The 21,142-nt window shown below is 42.7% G+C and overlaps 1 protein-coding gene across 1 annotated transcript; it reads left to right on the forward strand.

The window, feature by feature from the left end:
- Positions 1 to 1,279: 1,279 nt before the first annotated feature.
- On the forward strand, positions 1,280 to 9,161 carry CDC26 (cell division cycle 26; the record flags this gene model as incomplete). The annotated part of the gene is made up of 3 exons (XM_080708909.1): positions 1,280 to 1,356; positions 2,714 to 2,835; positions 8,985 to 9,161. Exons 2-3 carry the CDS (start codon positions 2,755 to 2,757, stop codon positions 9,159 to 9,161), a joined length of 258 nt encoding a protein of 85 aa, XP_080565035.1. The 5' UTR covers positions 1,280 to 1,356; positions 2,714 to 2,754.
- Positions 9,162 to 21,142: the final 11,981 nt, after the last annotated feature.

Consider the following 21,142-nt stretch of genomic DNA (forward strand, 5'->3'; position numbering starts at 1 on the left):
CAACCCTGTTTTTTTTTTTTAACTCTTTATTTTGAAACAGAGTCTCACTAAATTGCAGACGGCCTCACTAAGTAGCTGAGGCTGGTGGTGAACCTGCAATCCGCCTGTCTCAGCCTCTCAAGTACTAGGATTACAAGTGTGTGCCACCACGCCCAGCAACATACAACAATATTTTCTATCTTTACATACTTTGACTTTTTATTTACATCATCATCACTTAATCCTCACCACACTGACGTTTATATGTATTTTTTTTATACGAGGCTGACATTATTAGCCAAACTGAACAGCTTGCTTCAACTTCTGTATCTGTAAAATTGGGATAATTTTGGCAGCTTCACCAGATTTTTGTGTTAAATAAGAATATAAAGAATAGGAATAAAAAAAAGTCCTCACAGAGTGCTTAAGAAAAGTTAATTTTACTTTATTTGGATTGCTTTTTTTTGTGTGTGTGTGCAGTATTGGGGATTGAACCCAGGGGGCATTCTACCTCCAAGCTATACCCCTAGCCCTATTTTTTATTCTTTATTTTGAAACAGGGTCTCACTGAGTTGCAAAGGGCCTCACTAAGTAGCTGAGGCTGTCCGTGAACCGCGATCCTCCTGTCTCAGCCTCCCGAATGCTGGGATTACAAGTGTGCGCCACCATGCCCGGCATGGATCGCTCATTTTATTCAAACGTTTATCAAGTGCTTATTATAGATATACTTTACTGGATGTTGTGGCGATTATACAGATGATGTTTCCAACAGTTGTTAAACTCGGCTAGAGGAGTGTTTTGTTTTCTCAAAAGCAGGGTGTTTGCTAACACAGTTGTTGCCTTGTGGAGTGCTTTCTTCAGCCTCTGCACTCTTGTCTCTTTACCTGCTCTTCACAGTCAGCCACGGCATTGTTTCCCATGAGAAGCCTTGCCGCCGTCCCTGCCATCCATCCACTGGATCAGGTGGGTGCTTGTGTGATGCTATTGTATTACCTTCATCAGAATTCTTATTACACTAGCCCGGCGTGGTGGCGCACGCTTGTAATCCCCGCGCTTGGGAGGCAAGACAGGAGGATTGCGCAGGTTCGAAGCCAGCCGCACTGGCTTAAGAGACCCTGTTTCCAAATAAAAATATAAAAATAGGTCTGGGAGTGTAGCCCGGAGGTAGAAGGGTTTCCAGAAACCCCAGTACCACCAAAAAATAAAAAATTAAAAAAATTCTTATTACACTATATTGCAATTTTCTGTTTCTTTCTCTGTCTTCCCCACAGATTGTGACTGTGTCTTTTTAATTGTGTATCTGGAGTGTGAGAAGAGTTTAATGAATGACTTATCCATAAAGACCTTGCTAGAGTCTGAGGATAAACGTGTGGATTGGTGAGTTCACAGTTCCCAGGATATTTAGTAAACTGACGTTAGCATCCGTGAGTGTCTGGGATCTCTGATGACTCTCATGTAGATTAGTTTAATAGTTTGTCCACTCCTCCTCTAACAATACTGAATTAAGATGTAATAGGCAACTTTATTTTACTTATTTTGAGACACAGTTTTGCTATGTTCCATAAGGTAGCCTCAAACTTCCCCCTCCCTACCCCTGAGTTACCCACCCCATACTTTTTTTTTTTTTTTTTTTTTTTTTAGTGGTACTAGGGAATGAATCCAGGGGCACTCTACTTCAGAGCCCCAACCTCAGCCTGATTTTTTATTCTTGATTTTGAAACAGGGTCTCGCTAAGTTGCAGAGGACCTCATAAGTAGCTGAGGCTGGCTGAAAACCTGCGATCCTCCTGTCTCAGCCTCCCAAGTACTGGGATTACAAGCGTGTGCCACCACGCCTAGCAACTGAGGCTGATTTTGAACCTGTGATCCTCCCGTTTTAGCTTCCCATGCACCACCATGCCCGATTAGTAATGCTCTTGAAAAACTGAAACAACAAGCACATGCCAATGCATATGGCTAGCTTTACTTTTAGCTAGCATATTTCCTTGACTGTGACTGAAACACTAAGATTAAAGTGATTATTGCTGGAATTCTGTTTCATGGGCAGCCTGTTGGTTTTTATTTACTTTTTTTGGTCGTGGTAGTGCAGGTTGAATTCAGAGGCATTTTACCTGTGAGCTACACCCCCTATTATATTTTTTGTTTTGAAACAGGATCTCACTAAATTGTGGAGGTCCTCAAGTAGATGAGGCTGGCTGCAAACCTGCAATCCTTCTGTCTCAGCCTTCCAAGTACTGGGATTACAAGCATGTACGACCACCACAGCTCCAGTTTACTGTTTTAAGTTCTTTCAGAAAGATTGTTTTGGAATTTAAGAATTGTGGATCTCCATCATATAGTAAAAATTAATAGACAAGCCAGGCGTGGTGGCGCACACTTGTAATCCCTTGCATTCTGGAGGCTGAGACTGGAGGATCACGGTTCGTGGATAGCCTCAGCTACTTAGTGAGACCCTCTGCAACTTAGTGAGACCCTGTTTCAAAATAAAGAAGAAAAAATAGGGCTAGGGGTGTAGCTTGGAGGTCGAATGCCCCTGGGTTTCATCCCCAGACCCGCAAAAAATAAAATAAAATAAAAAAGAATTTAAAAAATTAATATACAATTAAAGATGTCTACTTGTGGATCTAAATGAGGTTTTTATATACTTCCATCCATTGGATATGCTTGCAAACTGAACTTGTGTTTGGGACGGAGACTTATTACCTGCAGTTTTCTTTCTCTCTCATTTTGAACAGCTGATAGTTCACCAGGTTTGGCTCTTAGTGTTGATTTCAACATGCTGAGACGGAAACCAACGCGCCTGGAGCTAAAGCTTGATGACATTGAAGAGTTTGAGACCATTCGAAAGGACCTGGAGGTAGAGTACAGTTTTCACACCCTTAAGAAATACTTAAAGCCGGGAGTGGTGGCGCATGCTTGTAAACCCAGCATTTGGGAGGCTGAGACGGGAGGATTGCGGTTTGAGGACAGCCTCAGCTACTTAGTGAGGCTCTCTGCAACTTAATGAAACCCTGTTTCAAAATAAAGAATAAAAAATAGGGCAGGGGGTGTAGCTCGGAGGTCAAATGCCTCTGGGTTCCATCCCCAGACCCACAAACTTGATGGCCTAAAACAACAAAAACATGTTCTTCCACAATTCTGAAGGGCACAAATCTGAAATTGGTACCTGCGGGCTGAGGTCAAGGTGTCAGCAGGGCCCTGCTCCCTCCGGAGGCTCTCGGAGGATCCCTGCCGTGGCTCTTCTGTCTTCTAGTGACCGCTGGCCATCCTTGATGGTGGCCACAGCCGTACAGTCTTGCCTCCCTGGTTACATTGCCCATTTCTGTGCAGGAATTTTTCCGCCTCCCTTTATAAGACTATATAATGATTACTCTTAGGATTTAGCTGGGTAATCTGGGACAGCCGTCTCATTTCAAGATCCTTAATCTAGTCACATCTGCAGAGGGTTTTTTTTTTTAATTTTATGTAAGGTAACATTTTTAATTTCAGAAAATAAGACCTGATATCTGTGGAGGTCATTCCTCAGCCTGGTACACCTTACAGGTTAACTAAAAGGAAAACAAACCCTCTGGTGTGTGTGTGTGTGTGTGTGTGTGTGTGTGTGTGTGTGTGTGTGTTTGTGTGTGTGTGTGTATGTGTGATGCTAGGTATTGAACCCAGGGATATTTTACCTCCCAATTATACCCTCAGCCCTATTTTATTTTTTGTTTGGAAACAGGGTCTTTGCTGCGTTGCTGAGGCTGACCTTCCACCTGCGATCCTTCTGTTTCAGCTTCCCAAGTACTGGGTTTATAGGCATGTGCCACTGTGCCCAGCTAACAAAAACTCTTGATTTCTCCCTCAAACCAATCACCCCCCTCAGTGTCTGTCCATTTACTCATGCCAGAAACCTAGCAGTCCTTCCTGAGTCCTCACCCTCTATAGTCAGTCAATAAGCCTTTGATTCTAGAAATCTGGAATCTACCTGTACCTTTTCATCTCACTGTTACAGCCCTACGAGTGACCATCTCTCCCCGTACAATTTTAGTAGCTTCCTAGACTTCCGACTCTCATTTTCTCCTATCAGTCTGCTCTCTATCAGGTATCTTGAATGGTCTCTAAAATCTTTTCAGAACACACCTTTCCACTGTTTAAAGCTCCTCGGTGGTTTCCCGCACTTGGCATAAAGTCTTAATTCCTTCCCCTAGCCTCCAAGGTTCTGTATTGAGCTCGTCTCCTGTTCCACAGCAGGCCACTCTGCACCTCCGTGGCCACACTGGTTTCTTGCCTTTCATGGACCTTTGCACAGGGACTGCTTCCCTTCCCTTCCAGTCTTAGTTAAAATGTCACCTCCTTGGGCCGAGAGGCCTCATTTGACCCTGTCCAAGCCAAGCGTATCATTCCTGTCCATACGGCCTTCATTCATTAGGCTCTCACACAGCGCCATATTATTTAATAGAATTTATTATAGCTTGTAATTTTTGCTTGCTTATTGTAAGATCATTTAACATTAGGAACCCCAATTGAAGAAATCATTTCAGTCTTCTTTACCAGTGAATTCCCAACATCTAACACATAGTAGGAGCTCAATATGTGTGTGTGCGCACGCACGCGTGTGTATCCATTACTAGGAATCAAACCCAGGGGCATTTTACCTCCAAGCTACACTTCCAGCCCAATTTTATTTATTTTTTATTTTGAAACAGGATCTTGCTAAGTTGCTAAGGCTGTTCTCAAACCTGCCATCCTCCTGTCAGCCTCCCACCTACTAGGATTATAATCGTGTGCCACCATGCCTGGCTCAGTATATAATCTTTTACTTTTATTTTTCCTGTACTGGGGATGGAACCCAAGGACATTCTACTTCCCAAGCTACACACCCCAACCCAATTTTTTTTTTTTTTTTTAAAAAGGTCTCGCTGAGTTGCAAAGGGCCTCACTAAGTAGCTAAGGCTGTCTGTGAACCATGATCCTCCTGTCTCAGCCTTTCAAATGCTGGGATTACAAGCGTGCACCACCACACTCAGCTCAGATATTTAATCTTTAGTGTGACTTTTCTATACTGTATTAGATGTCTATTAAAAAGACTTAAGTTTTTCTTTGTGGTACTGGGGATTGAACCCAGGGGCATTCTTCCTCTGAGGTATAGCCCTAGCCCTTTTTTTTTTTTTATTTTGAAATAGGTTCTTGCTATGAGGGTGGAATTGAGTTTTCCAGGCTGGCCTCAAACCTGCAATCCTTAGGCCTGTACCACCCTGCCTAGCCTTAATTTCCTTAGTAGCCTTCAGGCTAAAGTTCCTTAGTGTGGCGTATGAAGCCCTGGTCCTTGCTCATCTCTCCACTTTTACCTCCTGCTGCCAGTTATCTTTAATCTCAGTGCCTATGCACACTGTATTCCTTTCTCTGAAATGCCCTCTCCCTTCATCAGGCTGACACCTCATCTTTTGACTCAGCTCCGTCTTGCCCTGAGCTGGGTTAAAGTCAGGCATTTCTGTCCCTTCCTGATTTCTCTCATAGGTACTATTACTTGTTGTAATTGTTTGTTTTCCTATGCTGCTTAAAGACAAGAAAAGTACATTCATCTGTGCAGTCTGTTTTAGAGGAAGGCACGAGTCTATCTTCAATTGTTGTCCTAGTAGATATTTTGTATTGTATGGCAGAAGACAGTATATCTTGTATGTATCCAAGAACAGGGTTGGCTTTACTATGTATTGTATATGTTTTCTATTAAGACTGACAACATAAATTTCTTCGTCCCAGCAAACTTTAGTATTCTCTAAGAATCATCATTTTTCACTTTTTTGTGTGTACTGGGTGTTGAACACAGGGGTATTCTACCTCTGAGCTATACCCTCAGGCCTTTTTATTTTTTATTCTTAAACAGGGGCTTGCTTAAGTTGTCAAGGCTGACCTCAAACCTGCGACCCTCCTGTTTCAGCCAGTAATGAGTCCTGTAATCAGTACTGGGATTACAGGCGTGTACCACCATGCCCAGCTCTTTTTTTTTGTTTTTTTTTAACTTTTTAAGATCCTATCTCAGCCTTCCAAGTACTGGGATTACAGATGTATACCACTGCACCTGGAGCCTTTTTGTAACTCTTTTTTTTTTTTTTTTTTTGGAAACAGGGTCTCACTAAGTTGTTGAGGGCCTAAGTTGCTGAGGCTGGCCGCTAGCCTGCATTCCTCAGGAGGCGGAGACTGGAATTTCAAGCGCGCATCATGACACCTGGCTGCTTTTGTAACTTTTGTTGATCACAATACAGTTGACAAAATTGCTCAAAATTGTACACTATTAATGGACGTAACTGTGAAGTAACGAAGCCCCCCCCCCCCCCCATTTTTTGGTGCAGGGGGTTGAACCAAGGGCCTTTTACATGCTAAGTGTTCTACTAGTGAGTTACACCCCCAGCCCAGAAAAGGCCCTTTCAAACAAGAAATGCAGTCCACGGGATCACAAATAGGTCATGGAGACAGATCTGGCAACTTTATGAGTTGTGGAGGAATCCTTAGAGGTGCTGGAAGTAATTTTGGCCATAGTGGATACTTTGGTGGGTGGGGATGTGATGGTGGGGGTGGTGGAGCACAGGTAGTTGTGGGGGTGGTGGTGACTGTAATGGGTTTGGAGCTGGTGCTGGTTATAGTAATAGAGGGGACTGTGGTGATGGTGGGGGACCAGGATATGGAAAGCAAAGTAGTAGAGGATGTGACAGTTATGTGGAGGAAATTTTGGCAGGGGGAACTATGGTGATGGGAACTATGTTGACTTTCCATTAGAGTGGAAAACAGGGGCCAAATTCTGAACCCATGAAGCGGGGGGGCACTTTTGGTAGAGGAAGCTCGGGCAAGTCCCTGTGGTGGTGGGTATGGTAGCAGGGGGCTCTAAACAGCAGGAAAGGGCTTCTGTTCTAACAAGACAGGGAATTGTCAGGAAAACTGCAGGTTACTTTGAGACTGTCATCCCAAATGCATTAAAGGAACTGTAAAAACCTGCTACCAAAAAGAAGAATGATCCATAATCAGAAAGGTCACTTCAGTTTAAACAGGAAATTAATTAATTAATTAATTATTTATTTTGTGGTGCTAGGGATGGAACCCAGGGACATTTGACCTTTAAGCTGTACCCCCCAGCCCGATTTATTTTGTTCTTTATTTTGAAACAGGATCTCATTAAGTTGTGGAGGGCCTCATTTACTAGCTGAGTCTGGCTGTGAACCCGGATCCTCCTGTTTCAGCCTCCCAAGTACTGGGATTACAAGCCTGTGCCACCACGCCTGGCTGAAACAGGAAATCCTTGCTCAAGATGGTTATAGCCAGTTTGCAACAAGTATAGCTGTGAGTTGGTGCAGGGTAGTGCCAATTAAGGTCTTGTATCTGTTGTAGCACTTTCTTTTTCTTTTCCTTATATCAGGTATATTGCCTGGTAAATTGTGATGGTACCAGGAATAGAAAAATAAAGGAATTTTTTTGCTGGGTGTGGTGTCATGCTTGTAATCCCAGTACTTGGGAGGCCGAGACAAGCCTCAGCTGCTTTGTGAGACCCTGATTCCAAATAAAAAATAAAATAGGTCTGGGAGTGTAGCCTGGAAGCCCTTTGGTTCCATCCCCAGTACCCCCCTCCCCCAAAAAAAGAACCAAAATGATAAACTAGCATAAAGCTTTCTGGTGCGACTAGTGGTATCCTAGAGTTGGTGATCATTGTTTTACCAGTCATGTTATTTTCCCATGTGTTCTCTTGAATAGTACATTTGCTGGCACGCCCATTGTTACCCCTTCTCTGCTCTCATGTGTCTCTCCAGCTGCAGCTTTCTTTTCTGACCCTCCCCTACCACACTTCCCACTCTCCACCTCCTCTCCATGTCTGACACTGTGGGCTTCCCTCTGCCACAGACTTGATCGCCCTCTGTTATAAGAGTCTGTGCCCTTGTTTATCTGTTAGATTGTGATATCTTGGAACAAGAGTGATGTGTCTCTTCTTACCACATTCCTGTATCGCTCTTATTTATTTATTTATTTTTGGAATTTTATTTATTTACTTAATTTTATTGGTGCATTATAGTCTCACATCATAATGTAGATCATAGGCTAGGCGTGGTGGCGCACGCTTGTAATCCTAGTACTTGGGAGGCTGAGACAGGAGGATCACGCGGGTTTGAAGCCAGCCTCAGCCACTTAGTGAGCCTCTCGGCACCTTAGTGAGACCCTGTTTCCAAATAAAAATATAAAATGGGTCTGGGAGTGTAACTTGGAGGTAGAAGGCCCCTGGGTTCCATCCCCAGTACCACAAAAACAACAACAAATAAAACATGGTGTGAGCCAGGTGTGGTGGCGCACGCTTGTAATTCCAGTATTTAGGAGGCTGAGACAGGAGGATTGCGGTTCGCAGACAGCCTTAGCTACTTAGTGAGGCCCCCTGCAACTTAGTGAGACCTGGTTTCAAATTAAGAATAAAAAGTAGGGCAGGTGCTGGGCATGGTGGCACAACTTGGTGAGACCCGGTTTCAAATTAAGAATAAAAAATAGGGCAGGTGCCGGGCGTGGTGGCGCACACTTGTAATCCCCATGCTTGGGAGGCTGAGACAGGAGGATCTCGCAGGTTCAAAGACAGCCTCAGCTGGCTTAAGAGACCCTGTTTCCAAATAAAATATAAAATAGGTCTGGGAGTGTAGCCCGGAGGTAAAAGGCCCCTGGGTTCCATCCCCAGTACCACCAAAAAAAAAAAAAAAAAAAAAAAAGGACAGGGGATGTAGCTCAGAGGTCGAATGCCCCTGGGTTCCATCCCCAGATCCGCAAAAACAACAACAACAAAAAACAACCCAGTGTGGATCATGTTGACAGTGGCATATATTCACACAGTCCTTGGTGTGTCCCCCACTACCATAAGTATTTTAAACAGGATTTCAACTTATTGTCCATTAGATCCTAACTCCATCATTTACCCCATGCCTGCCTAGTACCTGGTAGGTGACAAATAAAACATTGCTAATTGAAAAAATATTGTCTTAAATCCTAACATTTTTATACTTGCAGACCCGTAAGAAACAGAAGGAAGATGCGGATGTTGTAGGAACCAGTGATGGCGAAGGAGCCATTGGGCTCAGCAGTGATCCCAAGACCCGGGAACAAATGATTAATGATCGAATTGGTTATAAACCCCAACCCAAGCCCAGCAGTCGCACATCTCAGTTTCAAAGTCTTGAATTGTAGACATGGATTCTCTTGCATGCCAGAGCCCTGGAATGAAATAAAATGATGGCAGATGTACAAACCAGATTTAGAGAATTGAGTGCTTACATCAAGCCGAATGCAGAGAGAATACATTCTGCACGAAATTACTGACGTTCAATTTTCACTCTAAGCTGGAATCTGAACTCTGGTTTGTCTCTAGAAAATTTGACTCTGTAAAACTTATCTGATATTTGTTTTTAAAAATAAATATATTTTTGGAAATATGTAAGACATCCTTAATGAAGCATAGTAGCAATGCTAATTCCAGGTTTCAAAAGGTAATTGTTACAAGAGGCAGTACCAGTCTTCCTGTCTTTACTGAAACATCTAAGCACAGAACATTTCTGGTTGATCTTTGTCATTTTCATTTAACTCATTTATTCAACAGGTATTTGAGTGCCTGCCACGTGCCAGTCAACAAAGGCCCCTACCCTTATGGACATTAGATTCCATTGATTTTGTGTCAACCTGAACAACTGTAGGTGCCAGATCTGTGTATAGAGTGGCCTTGTAACTAGTTTGGATACAGAACGCAATGGAGCAGAACATGAAAGGGGTCTGATCCTAACAAATGATTTTTAACAGGAGACCACTTGATATCAGTATCAGTATAAGGAGCCTTAGTTACACAGTATTCAGTAATAATATAGTAATGTAGGAGGAAAGGCTAGTGCAAGTCTTGTCATTGTTTTCCAATCCAAATGACAGAGTCTTTGAGTTGTTGAATTTTTCCAAGAGTCTCTTGATCTATATGCACTTGATTTTGCCAAGTCTCAGTAAATATTTTCTCTGAAATTCTTGCAAATATCTAGTATTTTTGTCCTGTCTGATGAAAAGCAACAGCAGCAATAGACAAGGATGCAGGATGCCGTGCGTGACACTGGCATGGGTGATGATCCCAGGAGGCAATCGCCAGATAAACTCCTTTGTTCTTCCTTTTAAATGGGTTAACAGTTCTTGAATGAAAGTCACTGAAAGGGTCTCTTGTCTCGGTTCCTCAGGAGTAACTGGTATCCACACTGCAACCAATGTTTTTAAGATTAAAATGCCAGTAACTCCATCTCAAATAGTATGGTTAGTACATTGCTGTAAAGCACAGCCTTGGCATAAAATACTATACGAAGTCTTGATGCTATTTCAGAGAATCAATTAGTGGGGTTTAACCAATAAAACCCTGGAGAACTGCGGGTGTGAATATTTTGTAACTGATGGTCTTAATTGTTTCGTAAATATGTTGAGGGATGTACTGAAAGCTCCAATTTTTTTTTTTTTTTTTTTTTCTGATTGCCAATTATAGGAATTATTCAATGGGAGCAGTAACACAGTGTTTGGCAAATTGCTCATCACATTTTTAGCTGTGACTGTGTAGCCGTGGCAGCTTGTTATTTTCCTAACCATTTTACACCCATTTCAAAGTTTGTAGTCTAGCCATAATTTCTCTATCATTTTACTTACAGTTTTAATTTGTTACTGACATATGTAAGAATGCTTTTAACTGCTAGAGCTGTTTGGATATTTTCTATTAAAGAGATAGTTGTTACAGTGGCCATAATAATACTAATACCTGCTGAAATAATAAAAGCTATAAAGGTATAATCCATTTTACAGATTTTAAAAGAATGTGTAAACTATATTCTTTAGCCCAAGTGCAATTAAGCTGCAGATTGCACAGGGAGCCAAATTGCAACTCTTCTCTTTAGTACGGTAACAAGTGACATATTATTACAAGTTACATTATTATATTTTAAGTAATCTGAAAACCAATAAGGAGGGGATATAGAAAAGTTATATATATGAATCATTTCAGTAATTGGGAGAACACTCCCCCCATAAAAATACACATGGATGAGTAGTGCAGATCATAACAGAACCAGTTAACATTATTAAACTGCTAAAGAGTAATTTTTACAAAATTTACCATAATCATGAGAGATGGTGACCGATGATGCCATGGTAAAGGTGAGATTAGCTAGTTGATTATTTTCTTTGGCTTTGTTTGCACACATGAGTCACAATCACAAATAGGGAAGCAAAACAGCGGGTGCTGGAAAGAAGTGTTACTGGGGTGTTGTTATTGTTTTCCAATCCAAATGACAGAGTCTTTGAGTTGTTGAATTTTTCCAAGAGTCTCTTGACCTATATGAACTTGAGTTTGCCAGCGATATTCTGACCTCCGCAGTGGATCCATATTCTTCTTGTCCAATCAGAATCATTAGCAAAAGGGGGGTCTGCATGCCACCAAGTTAGTACAGAGAATAAAGGAAGGTTAACGATAAGTACCCAATAAATATAGTTGCAGGAAGCTGTAGGAAAGAACAAACAGCACATGCAAACAGAAAAGTACTCACATGTTTTCTATAATTGCTAAATAAACTAAAAAAGCAGCCGTAGCTGGAGTTCCACTTTTTCTTAAGACTATTTGGGCTTTTTGATTCATCTGTAACAATACAAACAGAGCCTCCCAGCTGTTTCCCTATTTATTTATTTATTTATTTATTTATTTATTTATTTATTTGCAGTACTGGGAATGGAACCCAGGGGCATTCTACCTCTGAGCCACACACCCAGCCCTATTTTTTAGTCTTTATTTTGAAACAAGGTCTCACTAAGTTGCAAAGGGCCTCAGTAAATAGTAGCTGAGGATGTCTTCGAACCTGGATCCTTCTATCTCAGTCTCTCAAATGCTGGGATTACAAGTATGCACCTCCATGCCTGGCCCCCTTTTTTATTTTAAAAAGGTTATTTTAAGGGATATCTATCATCTATCTATCTATCTATCTATCTATCTATCTATCTATCTACATTTCATTAATATCTAGTAATATTATAGCCAGAAAGAAGTATTTTATATATTAAAACAGTTTTTATATTTGAAGTGAAATTTAGAATCTGGCTCAGTAAGATGACTGTAATTATAGGTCTATGTAGGTAAACAAGCTGATAAAATATTTTGTATTTTTATAAATTTAAGAAATTAATATAGCCGGGCATGGTGGTGCATGCTTGTAATCTCTATGCTTGGGAGGCTGAGACAGGAGGATCGCACAGGTTCGAAGCCAGCCTCAGCTACTTAGGCTCTCAGCAACTTAGTGAGACCCTGTTTTCAATTAAAATATAAAATAGGTCTGGGAGTATAGCCCGGAGATAGAAAGCCTCTGGGTTCCACCCCAAGTACCACCAAAAAAAAAAAAAAAAAAAAAAAAAAAATTGTATTTTTTTTTCTTTTTGGAACTGGAGATAGAACCCAGGGACATTTTACCTCCCAAGCTGCACTGTCCCAACTCTATTTTTTATTCTTTCTTTTGAAACAGGGTCTCACTAAGTTTTATAGGCCCTCACTAAGTAGCTGAGGCTGGCTGAAAACCTGTGATTTTCCTGTCTCAGCCTCCCAAGTACTGAGATTACAAGCATGCACCACCAACCTGGCTTTATTTTATTTTACATTATTATTATTATTATTATTATTATTATTATTATTATTAATTATTATTTTGGTGCTACTGGGGTTCCTGGAAACCCTTCTACCTCAGGGCTATACTCCCAGACCTATTTTATACTTTTTAAAATTTGGAAACAGGATCTCTTAAGCCAGCGCGGCTGGCTTCGAACCTGCGTGATCCTCCTGTCTCCACCTCCCAAGCACGGGGATTACAAATGTGCGCCACCACGCCTGGCTTTATTTTTTATATATAATAATAAAACAATAATAATAAAATAATAAAATATTTATTTAACCAAAACAAACAGATGTAAACTGTTTAAAACTAGATCTTAAACTGACAGGGATTTTTAAGTTAATGGTATTAACATGTAGATGGTAGAAAATTTTTAAAATTTATTAATCTTTTTATATGGTTATGGTTTAAATTACTTTTGTAGCCACTTTCTGCCTTAAGGAAGACCCCACATCAAACACTACCACTGCTTATCCCCTTTCTTAAGGTACTGAACAGAGAATTAGCCCTTGACTAGCTACTAAGCAGGAGGAGAAAAAAAAACCCAAAAAAGTACTAGATAAAAAATAAATCTGGGCACGGCTGCCCGCCTGCCAGTCCAGGTGAGGCTTCTGTGTGTAGCAGCCAAGGAGGCCTGAGAGCGAGCAGCCCCAAGGGCGCCCTGTGGCCCTGCAAGTACAAAGCTGTTGACCTGGCCTTCCCAAGACAAAGGGCTGCCCGCAATGGCCAGCACAGATTGACCAGCTCCCTGAGGGAGCTGTGAAGCCACCAGCAAACAAGTATCCTATTTTCTAGTTTGGCACCCATGAAACACTTAACTACTATACTGAATACTGCATATTAAGAGAAACCACATGGCGGGCGTGGTGGCGCACACTTGTAATCCCAGCGTTTGGGAGGCTCAGACAGGAGGATCACACAGGTTCAAAGCCAGCCTCAAATACTTGGTGAGGCTCTCAGCAACTTAGTGAGACCCTGTTTCCAAATAAATTATATTAAAAAAATAGGTCTGGGGATATAGCCTGGAGGTAGAAAGCCCTTGGGTTCCACCCCCCCAAGTACCACACACATACACAAAAAGAGAAACCACAAGAAGGTTAAGTGCTTGATTGTCTAATATTCTTGGATTTGATATGAACTGACAGTCCTTGTTGTCATTGATAGAACCCCAGTTTGTATGTACATTATTCACATTCCTTTTTGTTCTTTGCGGGGAAATAAAGGACATTTTAACCTTTTTAAAAAAAGTTGATTAGTCGGGCATGGTGGAGCATGCTTGTAATTCCAGCATTTGGGAGAATGAGACAGGAGGATCACAGTTCAAGGACAGCCTCAGCTACTTAGTGAGGCCCTTTGCAACTCAGTGAGACCTTGTTTCAAAATAAAGAATAAAAAATAGGGTTGGAGCCGGGCGTGGTGGCGCACGCTTGTAATCCCCGCGCTTGGGAGGCAGAGACAGGAGGATCATGCAGGTTCGAAGCCAGCCAGTGCGCGCTGGCTTAGGAGACCCTGTTTCCAAATAAAAATGTAAAAATAGGTCTGGGAGTGTAGCCTGGAGGTAGAAGGGCTTCCAGGGACCCCAGTACCACAAAAAAAAAAAAAAAAAGAAAGAAAGAAAGAAAGAAAGAAAAGAAATAGGGCTGAGGTGTAGCTCAGAGGTAGAATGCCATGGGTTCCATCCCCAGTACCTCCCCCCATAAAAGGTTGCTGATTTAATTGTATGTTACTTGTTTGCATGAAGTTGACCGTAATCACTAAGAATTATCAAGATTTCTGCACAAACGTATACATGTCTAGGATTTTTTTTTTTTTTTGTGGTACTGGGGATGAAACCCAGGGAGGGGCATTCTACCATTGAGCTACCCCCCAGTTCTATTTCTCTTTCTTTCTTTCCTTCCTTCCTTTCTTTCTTCCTTCTTTCTTTTTCTTTTTTCTTTTTTTTTGGTGGTACTAAAGTTCCTGGAAACCGTTCTACCTCCAGGCTACACTCCCAGACCTATTTTTATACATTTTTATTTAGAAACAGGGTCTCTTATGCCAGCACAGCTGGCTTTGAACCTGTGCGATCCTCCTGTCTCAGCCTCCCAAGCGCGGGGATTACAAGCGTGCACCACCATGCCCAGCTCTTATTCTTAATTTTGAAACAGGGTCTCACTGAGTTGCAAAGGGCCTCACTAAGTAGCTGAGGCTGGCTGCAGACCACGGTCCTCCTGTCTCAGCTTCCCAAGTGCTGGGATTACTCACTTAGATCCATCTACTGAGGTGGGATCTGTGGTGTCAGCAACCCATTTCATTGGGCAGTAGGCCCGAGACATTCAGAAAAAATTTAAAAAAGGCAGAGGACGGGGCCTCAGAACCCTTATTTGAGATTTGGTGAGCATGGCATTTAAAGTTTTTAATTCCTGAGAGGAACAGGCTGAAGTGGAGAATACAATCCATCTCCTCCAAAAGGCAGATTTGCAAGTCCATGCCTTGGTAGCAGCCCTGCGGCTGGTGGTGGAGGCTCAGCCCTCTGGACAACGAGCGCCACTTAGGGGTTGAGGACAGCAATGACAACTACCTCCAGGAGCCTGCTTCAAGTGTGTCAAGGAAGGACACTGGGCTAAGCACTACCCTCAACCATGCCCACCAACCAGACCGTACCCAGTGTGCAGCCACGAGGGCCACTGTAAAAGTGATTGCCCTTGGAAGAGCAGTGAGCCCCAGGTGCCTCAACACAGGGGGACCACCCTTCCAGACCAGGCTCCGCCACTGGCCCTGCTCAGCCTGGCTGCAGACTGAAGGCTTCCGGATTTATCAATCCTGATCACTCTTGCTGAGCCTAGGGTAACTCTCAAGGGAGTGGGTAAGCCGATCTCCCTTTTTGTCAACATGGAAGGTACCTACTCAGTCCTTCCATTCTTTTAGCTTCCCAGGTTTCCTTCTCCAATCTCGGTACAGGGGATCGATGGTAAGCTCTCCTGCCATAGCTTATGATACAGAACAAAATTTCCCTGCCCGAGGCCCAGGCTAAAATGATTGTTAACCTAATACATAATTCCCTACATGCTGGGCCTACGGCACTTAAACATTTCCTAAACCCCTTGTTTTATTCTCCCTTCCTATGACAGCTGATTAGTAAAGTCAGTGCCTCCTGTTCTACTTGAACCACCGTTTCTCCTCAAGGAGACCTACGCCCCTTTTTTCCTACCCACCAGATGAGAGGACATTTGCCAGGACAGGACTGGCAAATTGATTTCACCCATATGCCCTCTCACAAAAACTAAAATATCTTCTTACCATGGTCAACACCCTAACAGGTTGGGTAGAGGCTTTCCCCTCAAAGGATGAAACAGCCAGCACAGTGGCCAATGTTCTATGCTCAGATATTATTCCTTAGTTTGGATTTCCCAATTTCTTACAGTCTGGTAATGCACCAGCTTTTATTCCTAAGGTTACTCAACAGGTGGCAGAGGCCCTTGGCATTTCTTGGAAGTACCACATCCCATATCAACCACAGTCATCAGGTAAGGCACCTCCTTCAGGAACACGCTGACTGATACCTTCCCCTCCTGGGACCCATTATCATGATTTACCTTTTTATTTTTTTGATAGCCACTTGCCTGCTAAACGATCATTCATATGTATATTACTGAGCTGTTCAGGGTACCTTCAATCAACTTCTGCTGCAGCCATACTTCTGTCTGCCTGCTTCCGAATGACTCAACCTCTCCTGACAAAGGGGCCCCTAAAATGAGTCCCCTCTGACATTAGGAAGTAGATACTGCCTCGGTCGTTGACCAATATCACCAAAAGGCCAGGATGATAGATCAGGTCCCTCCCTTCCCCTCACGGGATCCTGCAGCTGGACAGAAGGCCGAACCCTGGAAGCCAGAAGCGGAGATGGGGCAGACTCCAGATGTCGTGAGAGGGCCAGATGTCACGGGTCAGACTCCGGATGGAACTCTGCCCCCCTTTTCATTCCCGGCCCTTAAATACAGATTTTTTTTTTTTTTTATTGGTATGCTCTTATCAGTGGCATATCACCAAGGCAACAGGCTAGTAACTTATTTCTTAGGCAGGTGGTGCCTTCTTGTTTCCAGATAGTGCATTTACTAAGCGCAGAGGTTAAGGATCTATATTTTTCTACCTCTGGTGTATCAGTTGCCCATCGACTACGGGTACTTTGAAGTAATAGATGGGGCTTCCATTTCTTATACCCAGGCCAGGTTACAGAGAAGAGGAGGAAAACAGAGGTGCTGATTGCCTCTGCATATTTCTAAAGCCAAAGGCTTCGACTGTATCTATTAACTTCTAAGGCTAAAGGCCGTAATTGCCTTTACATTCTTACTATGGGTTAATGTTTGGACAAAAGGCAGAGGGAGAGGAGAGCTTAGTGTAACAGCTGCTGCCCCTCCCTTCCTGAGCACCTGTGTAGCACCTAGACTCTGACTGCCTTTTACAATTTTTTTAAAATCAATACCAGAACAATTTTCCAATGTTGGTACACCCAATATTAAAAATAATTTTGGATCCAAGGTCATTCATGTGAGGAACTTCAGCAAGCAGAAACTGAGACCATCACAACACGTTTCAGAATTGATGCATGTGTCCAAAGTAACACACTTGTCTGTATTGACACACGTCAAGATCGACACACGTCAGGATTGACATACATATTAGAGTGGACACACATATCAGAATCTTTTCCTGGGCCCTGCCAATTTCAGCCTCTGAAATTACCTTCTTTACCTCTTTCCAGGATAACTTTACTCCTAGTGTGTTGTTTTTTAAAAATGCTTTTTCAAGCTTCCTCAGTCTTTTATCCTCACTGGTGCAAAGTTAAAAAAAAGGAAGTGACCCCTGATTATGTGGTGGGTGGGATGCGGACACTCAGGTTCTAGTTTCAACTCTACCAATAGCTAACTAGCAACTAGCAGTCATTCAACCTCTTGGAGTCTTTTCTTTTCTTTCTTTTTTTTTTTTTTGCGGGTCTGAGGATGGAACCCAGGGGCATTTGACCTCTGAGCTACACCCCCTGCCTTATATTTTTTTTCTATTCTTTATTTTGAAACCAGGTCTCACTGAGTTGCGGAGGGCCTCACCAAGTAGCTGAGGCTGTCTGCGAACCACGATCTTCCGGTCTCGGACTCCCGAATGCTGGGATTATAAGCGTGCGCCACCACACCCGGTGGAGTCTTCTTTTTGCTATTTATAAAATTAGAGTTTGAGCCGGGCGTGGTGGCGCACGCTTATAATCCCCGCGCTTGGGAGGCAGAGACAGGAGGATCGCGCAGGTTCGAAGCCAGCCACGTGCGCTGGCTTAGGAGACCCTGTTTCCAAATAAAAATGTAAAAATAGGTCTGGGAGTGTAGCCCGGAGGTAGAAGGGCTTCCAGGAACCCCAGTACCACCAAAAAAAAAAAAAAAAAAAAAAGAAAGAAAAAAAAAGAGAGTTTGAATTATACCTGTAAAGTCCATTCCAGGCTCAAGGCTGGACTTGTGGGTCCCCTCGGTTTCTACTGCTCTTCTCTCTCCCCTCCCTGGAAGACACAGCTCTGAGGTGACTTTACATAAAATACCAAAGTAATTTCTGACAGCCAGTTAACAACTATTTTTGTCTCTTGCCCTTTTTCTTTGGACTATAGAAAATATGACTAATTTACTGTTGGTGGGATTATAAGTTAGTACAACCACCATGGGGATCAGTATGGAGGTTCCTTAAAAGACTAGCAATGGAACCACAACATGATCCAGCAGGACCAATCCTCGCTGTCCTTCCAAAAGAAAGTTAGAATCCTATAGTGATACATACATACCCATGTTCATAGCAGCACAATTCACAAGAGCCAAATCATGGGACCAGTTTAGGTGTCCATCAACAGATAAATGGATAAAGAAAATACAGTGTATGTACACAGTGGAATTTTACCCAGCCATAAGAAAAAAAAAAAGTATGTCATTTTCAGGAAAATGAATGCATCTAGAGAATATTGAGATTAGCCAGTCTCAGAAAGTCAAGAGTCATGTTTTTACATAAAGAACAAGAGAGTCTTCCATTACCTGATACTCTTGAGCTGGGTTTTACCTAGACCTTCTGAGATGGTTTGAGTCTGAGTAATATAAATGTGGGGAAGGCAGGAAGAAGAGGATAGTTTCTTTTCTTGCTCCAGACATTCTTATAAAATATTTTTCCAGTTTATCTAGGACCCACTGATTCTGTTATCTTGCTGTCTTAACAACGACAACAAAGCCATGCATGGTGGCTAACACTTGTAATCCTAGCATTTGGGAGGCTGAGACAGGAGGATCATGGTTCGCGGCCAGCCTCAGCTACTTAGTGAGGCCCTTTGCAACTCAGTGATAACCTGTTTCAAAGTAAAACATAAAATATAGAGCCAGGCAATGTGACGCACACTGTAGTCCCAGCATTTGGGAGGCTGAGACCAGAAGATTGAGGTTCATGGACAGCCTCAGCTACTTAGTGAGGCCTTCCACAACTTAGCGAAACCCTGTTTCAAAATGAAGAATAAGGCCGGGCGTGGTGGCACAACGCTTGTAATCCCTGCGCTTGGGAGGCAGAAACAGGAGGATCACGCAGGTTCGAAGCCAGCGCGCTGGGTTAAGAGACCCTGTTTCCAAATAAAAATATAAAATAGGTCTGGGAGTGTAACCCGGAGGTAGAAGGGCTTCCAGGAACCCCAGTACCACCAAAAAAAAAAAAAAAAAATTATATATATATTAGGGTATGGGATGTAGCTCAGAGGTTAAATGCCCCTGGTTTCCATCCCCAGTACTGCAAAAACAATAACAACAACAAAACTCCTTAAGACTCAGGCTCCAGATAGGGAACTCAAGTTACATAGAAGCTTGCAAAGGTCTTATGGAAGGGCAAACAAAACAATAACCAAATGGCCCAAAAACCCAAAGAAAAAAGGAACAGGATTCTGTCTTATTTTTTGTAACTTCCATTGGCACAGACATGTGAAGACTCTGAGGCTCCTGAATGTCTTCCTCAGCCCTGCACTCGCCAGCACCGAGGCTGAGCAGTGAACCCAGTCTGCTATCTGAGCAGTGAACCCAGTCTGCTGTCTGAATCCAGGCTTCTACACGTTCTCGCCGCATTGCTTTCTTAGCCTTCCTCAGCTTGGTCTAAGAAAGTAGGGACATCAGGTAGTGAGGTCTCAGGAAATTTCCATGCTGTCTTATTAATAAATTTTAAGGTAAGGAAGGGCTTGCTGTAGTTATTACTCTTTCCTGGCACAAATGAAGTCACAGGCATTCTATATTTTTTAGGGTCTGTTCACTTCTGCACTATTCAAACTCAGAGAGTTGGTCAGGTATTTACAAGGAGATACTAACTCGATCAGGAAAGTGTACCTTTAGTTTTCCTGGAGGAACAATATAATCAGGACATAGAAACAACATAATGTGTTGCCAATGCCCAATTTGTGCGAGGTATCTTATCTATATTGCTCCTAATTCAACTAGGTGTGATTGCTTTTTTCCAAGAAAGAAAACTAGGGTTTATGAATTCTTAGAATAACTTTTCCTAAGGTCAACCTGCTAGTAAGTAGTGGAGGCTCAATTAAAACCCATTGATTCCAAAGTCCATCCTCCCTCATCACATTACACCAAGGAAGAGACTAGGAGGTGCTGAATGGCAAGCTGCCCACTGGGGGCACCAGGAAAAGCAAGTAACAGCTGTGTCCTGGCATTCCCACATGGGTCAGCTGGGTGAGCCCCATCACAGGTTTGGCAGTGACCATCTAAAACACATCTTAGAGTCTCCCGCCTGATGGCATAAATCCAGGAAAGGGATTATGATGTGACAAAACTTAAGTTTTTAAATTCAGAAATCCTAGCCAGGCGTGGTGGCGCACACTTGTAATCCCAGCATTTGGGAGGCTGAGACAGTAGGATCGCAGTTTGCAGACAGCCTCAGCTACTTAGTGAGGCCCTTTGCAACTCAGTGAGACCTTGTTTCAAAAAATAAAGAATACATCCAGGCGTGGTGGCCCACGCTTGTAATCCCCGCGCTTGGGAGGCGGAGACAGGAGGATCGCGCAGGTTCGAAGCCAGCCACTCTGGCTTAAGAGACCCTGTTTCCAAATAAAAAATAATATAAAAATAGGTCTGGGAGTGTAGCCCTAAGTTAGAAGGGCTTCCAGGAACCCCAGAACCAATAAATAAATAAATAAATAAATAAATAAATAAATAAATAAATAAATAAAAATAAAGAATACAAAATAGGGCTAGGGTGTTTATTGGAGGTAGAATGCCTCTGGGTTCCATCCCCAGTACCGGGCCAGGGAGGTGGGGGGGGAGAATTATAAATCCTTGGTATACTAAAATACCCGCATCTTCAATGTCTTCTGTGAAAAGGGTCATGTGGATCTTTTGGCATGTGCTAGTTTGTCAATATTAAGTAGAGTAGGAGGGGACTGAGATATAAACGACAGGGTCAGCTGGGCGTGGTGGCGCATGCTTGTAATCCCCGTGCTTGGGAGGCTGAGACAGGAGGATC

This window comes from Muscardinus avellanarius, assembly GCF_963383645.1.
Source record: "Muscardinus avellanarius genome assembly, chromosome: 13".
NCBI lineage: Eukaryota > Metazoa > Chordata > Mammalia > Rodentia > Gliridae > Muscardinus > Muscardinus avellanarius.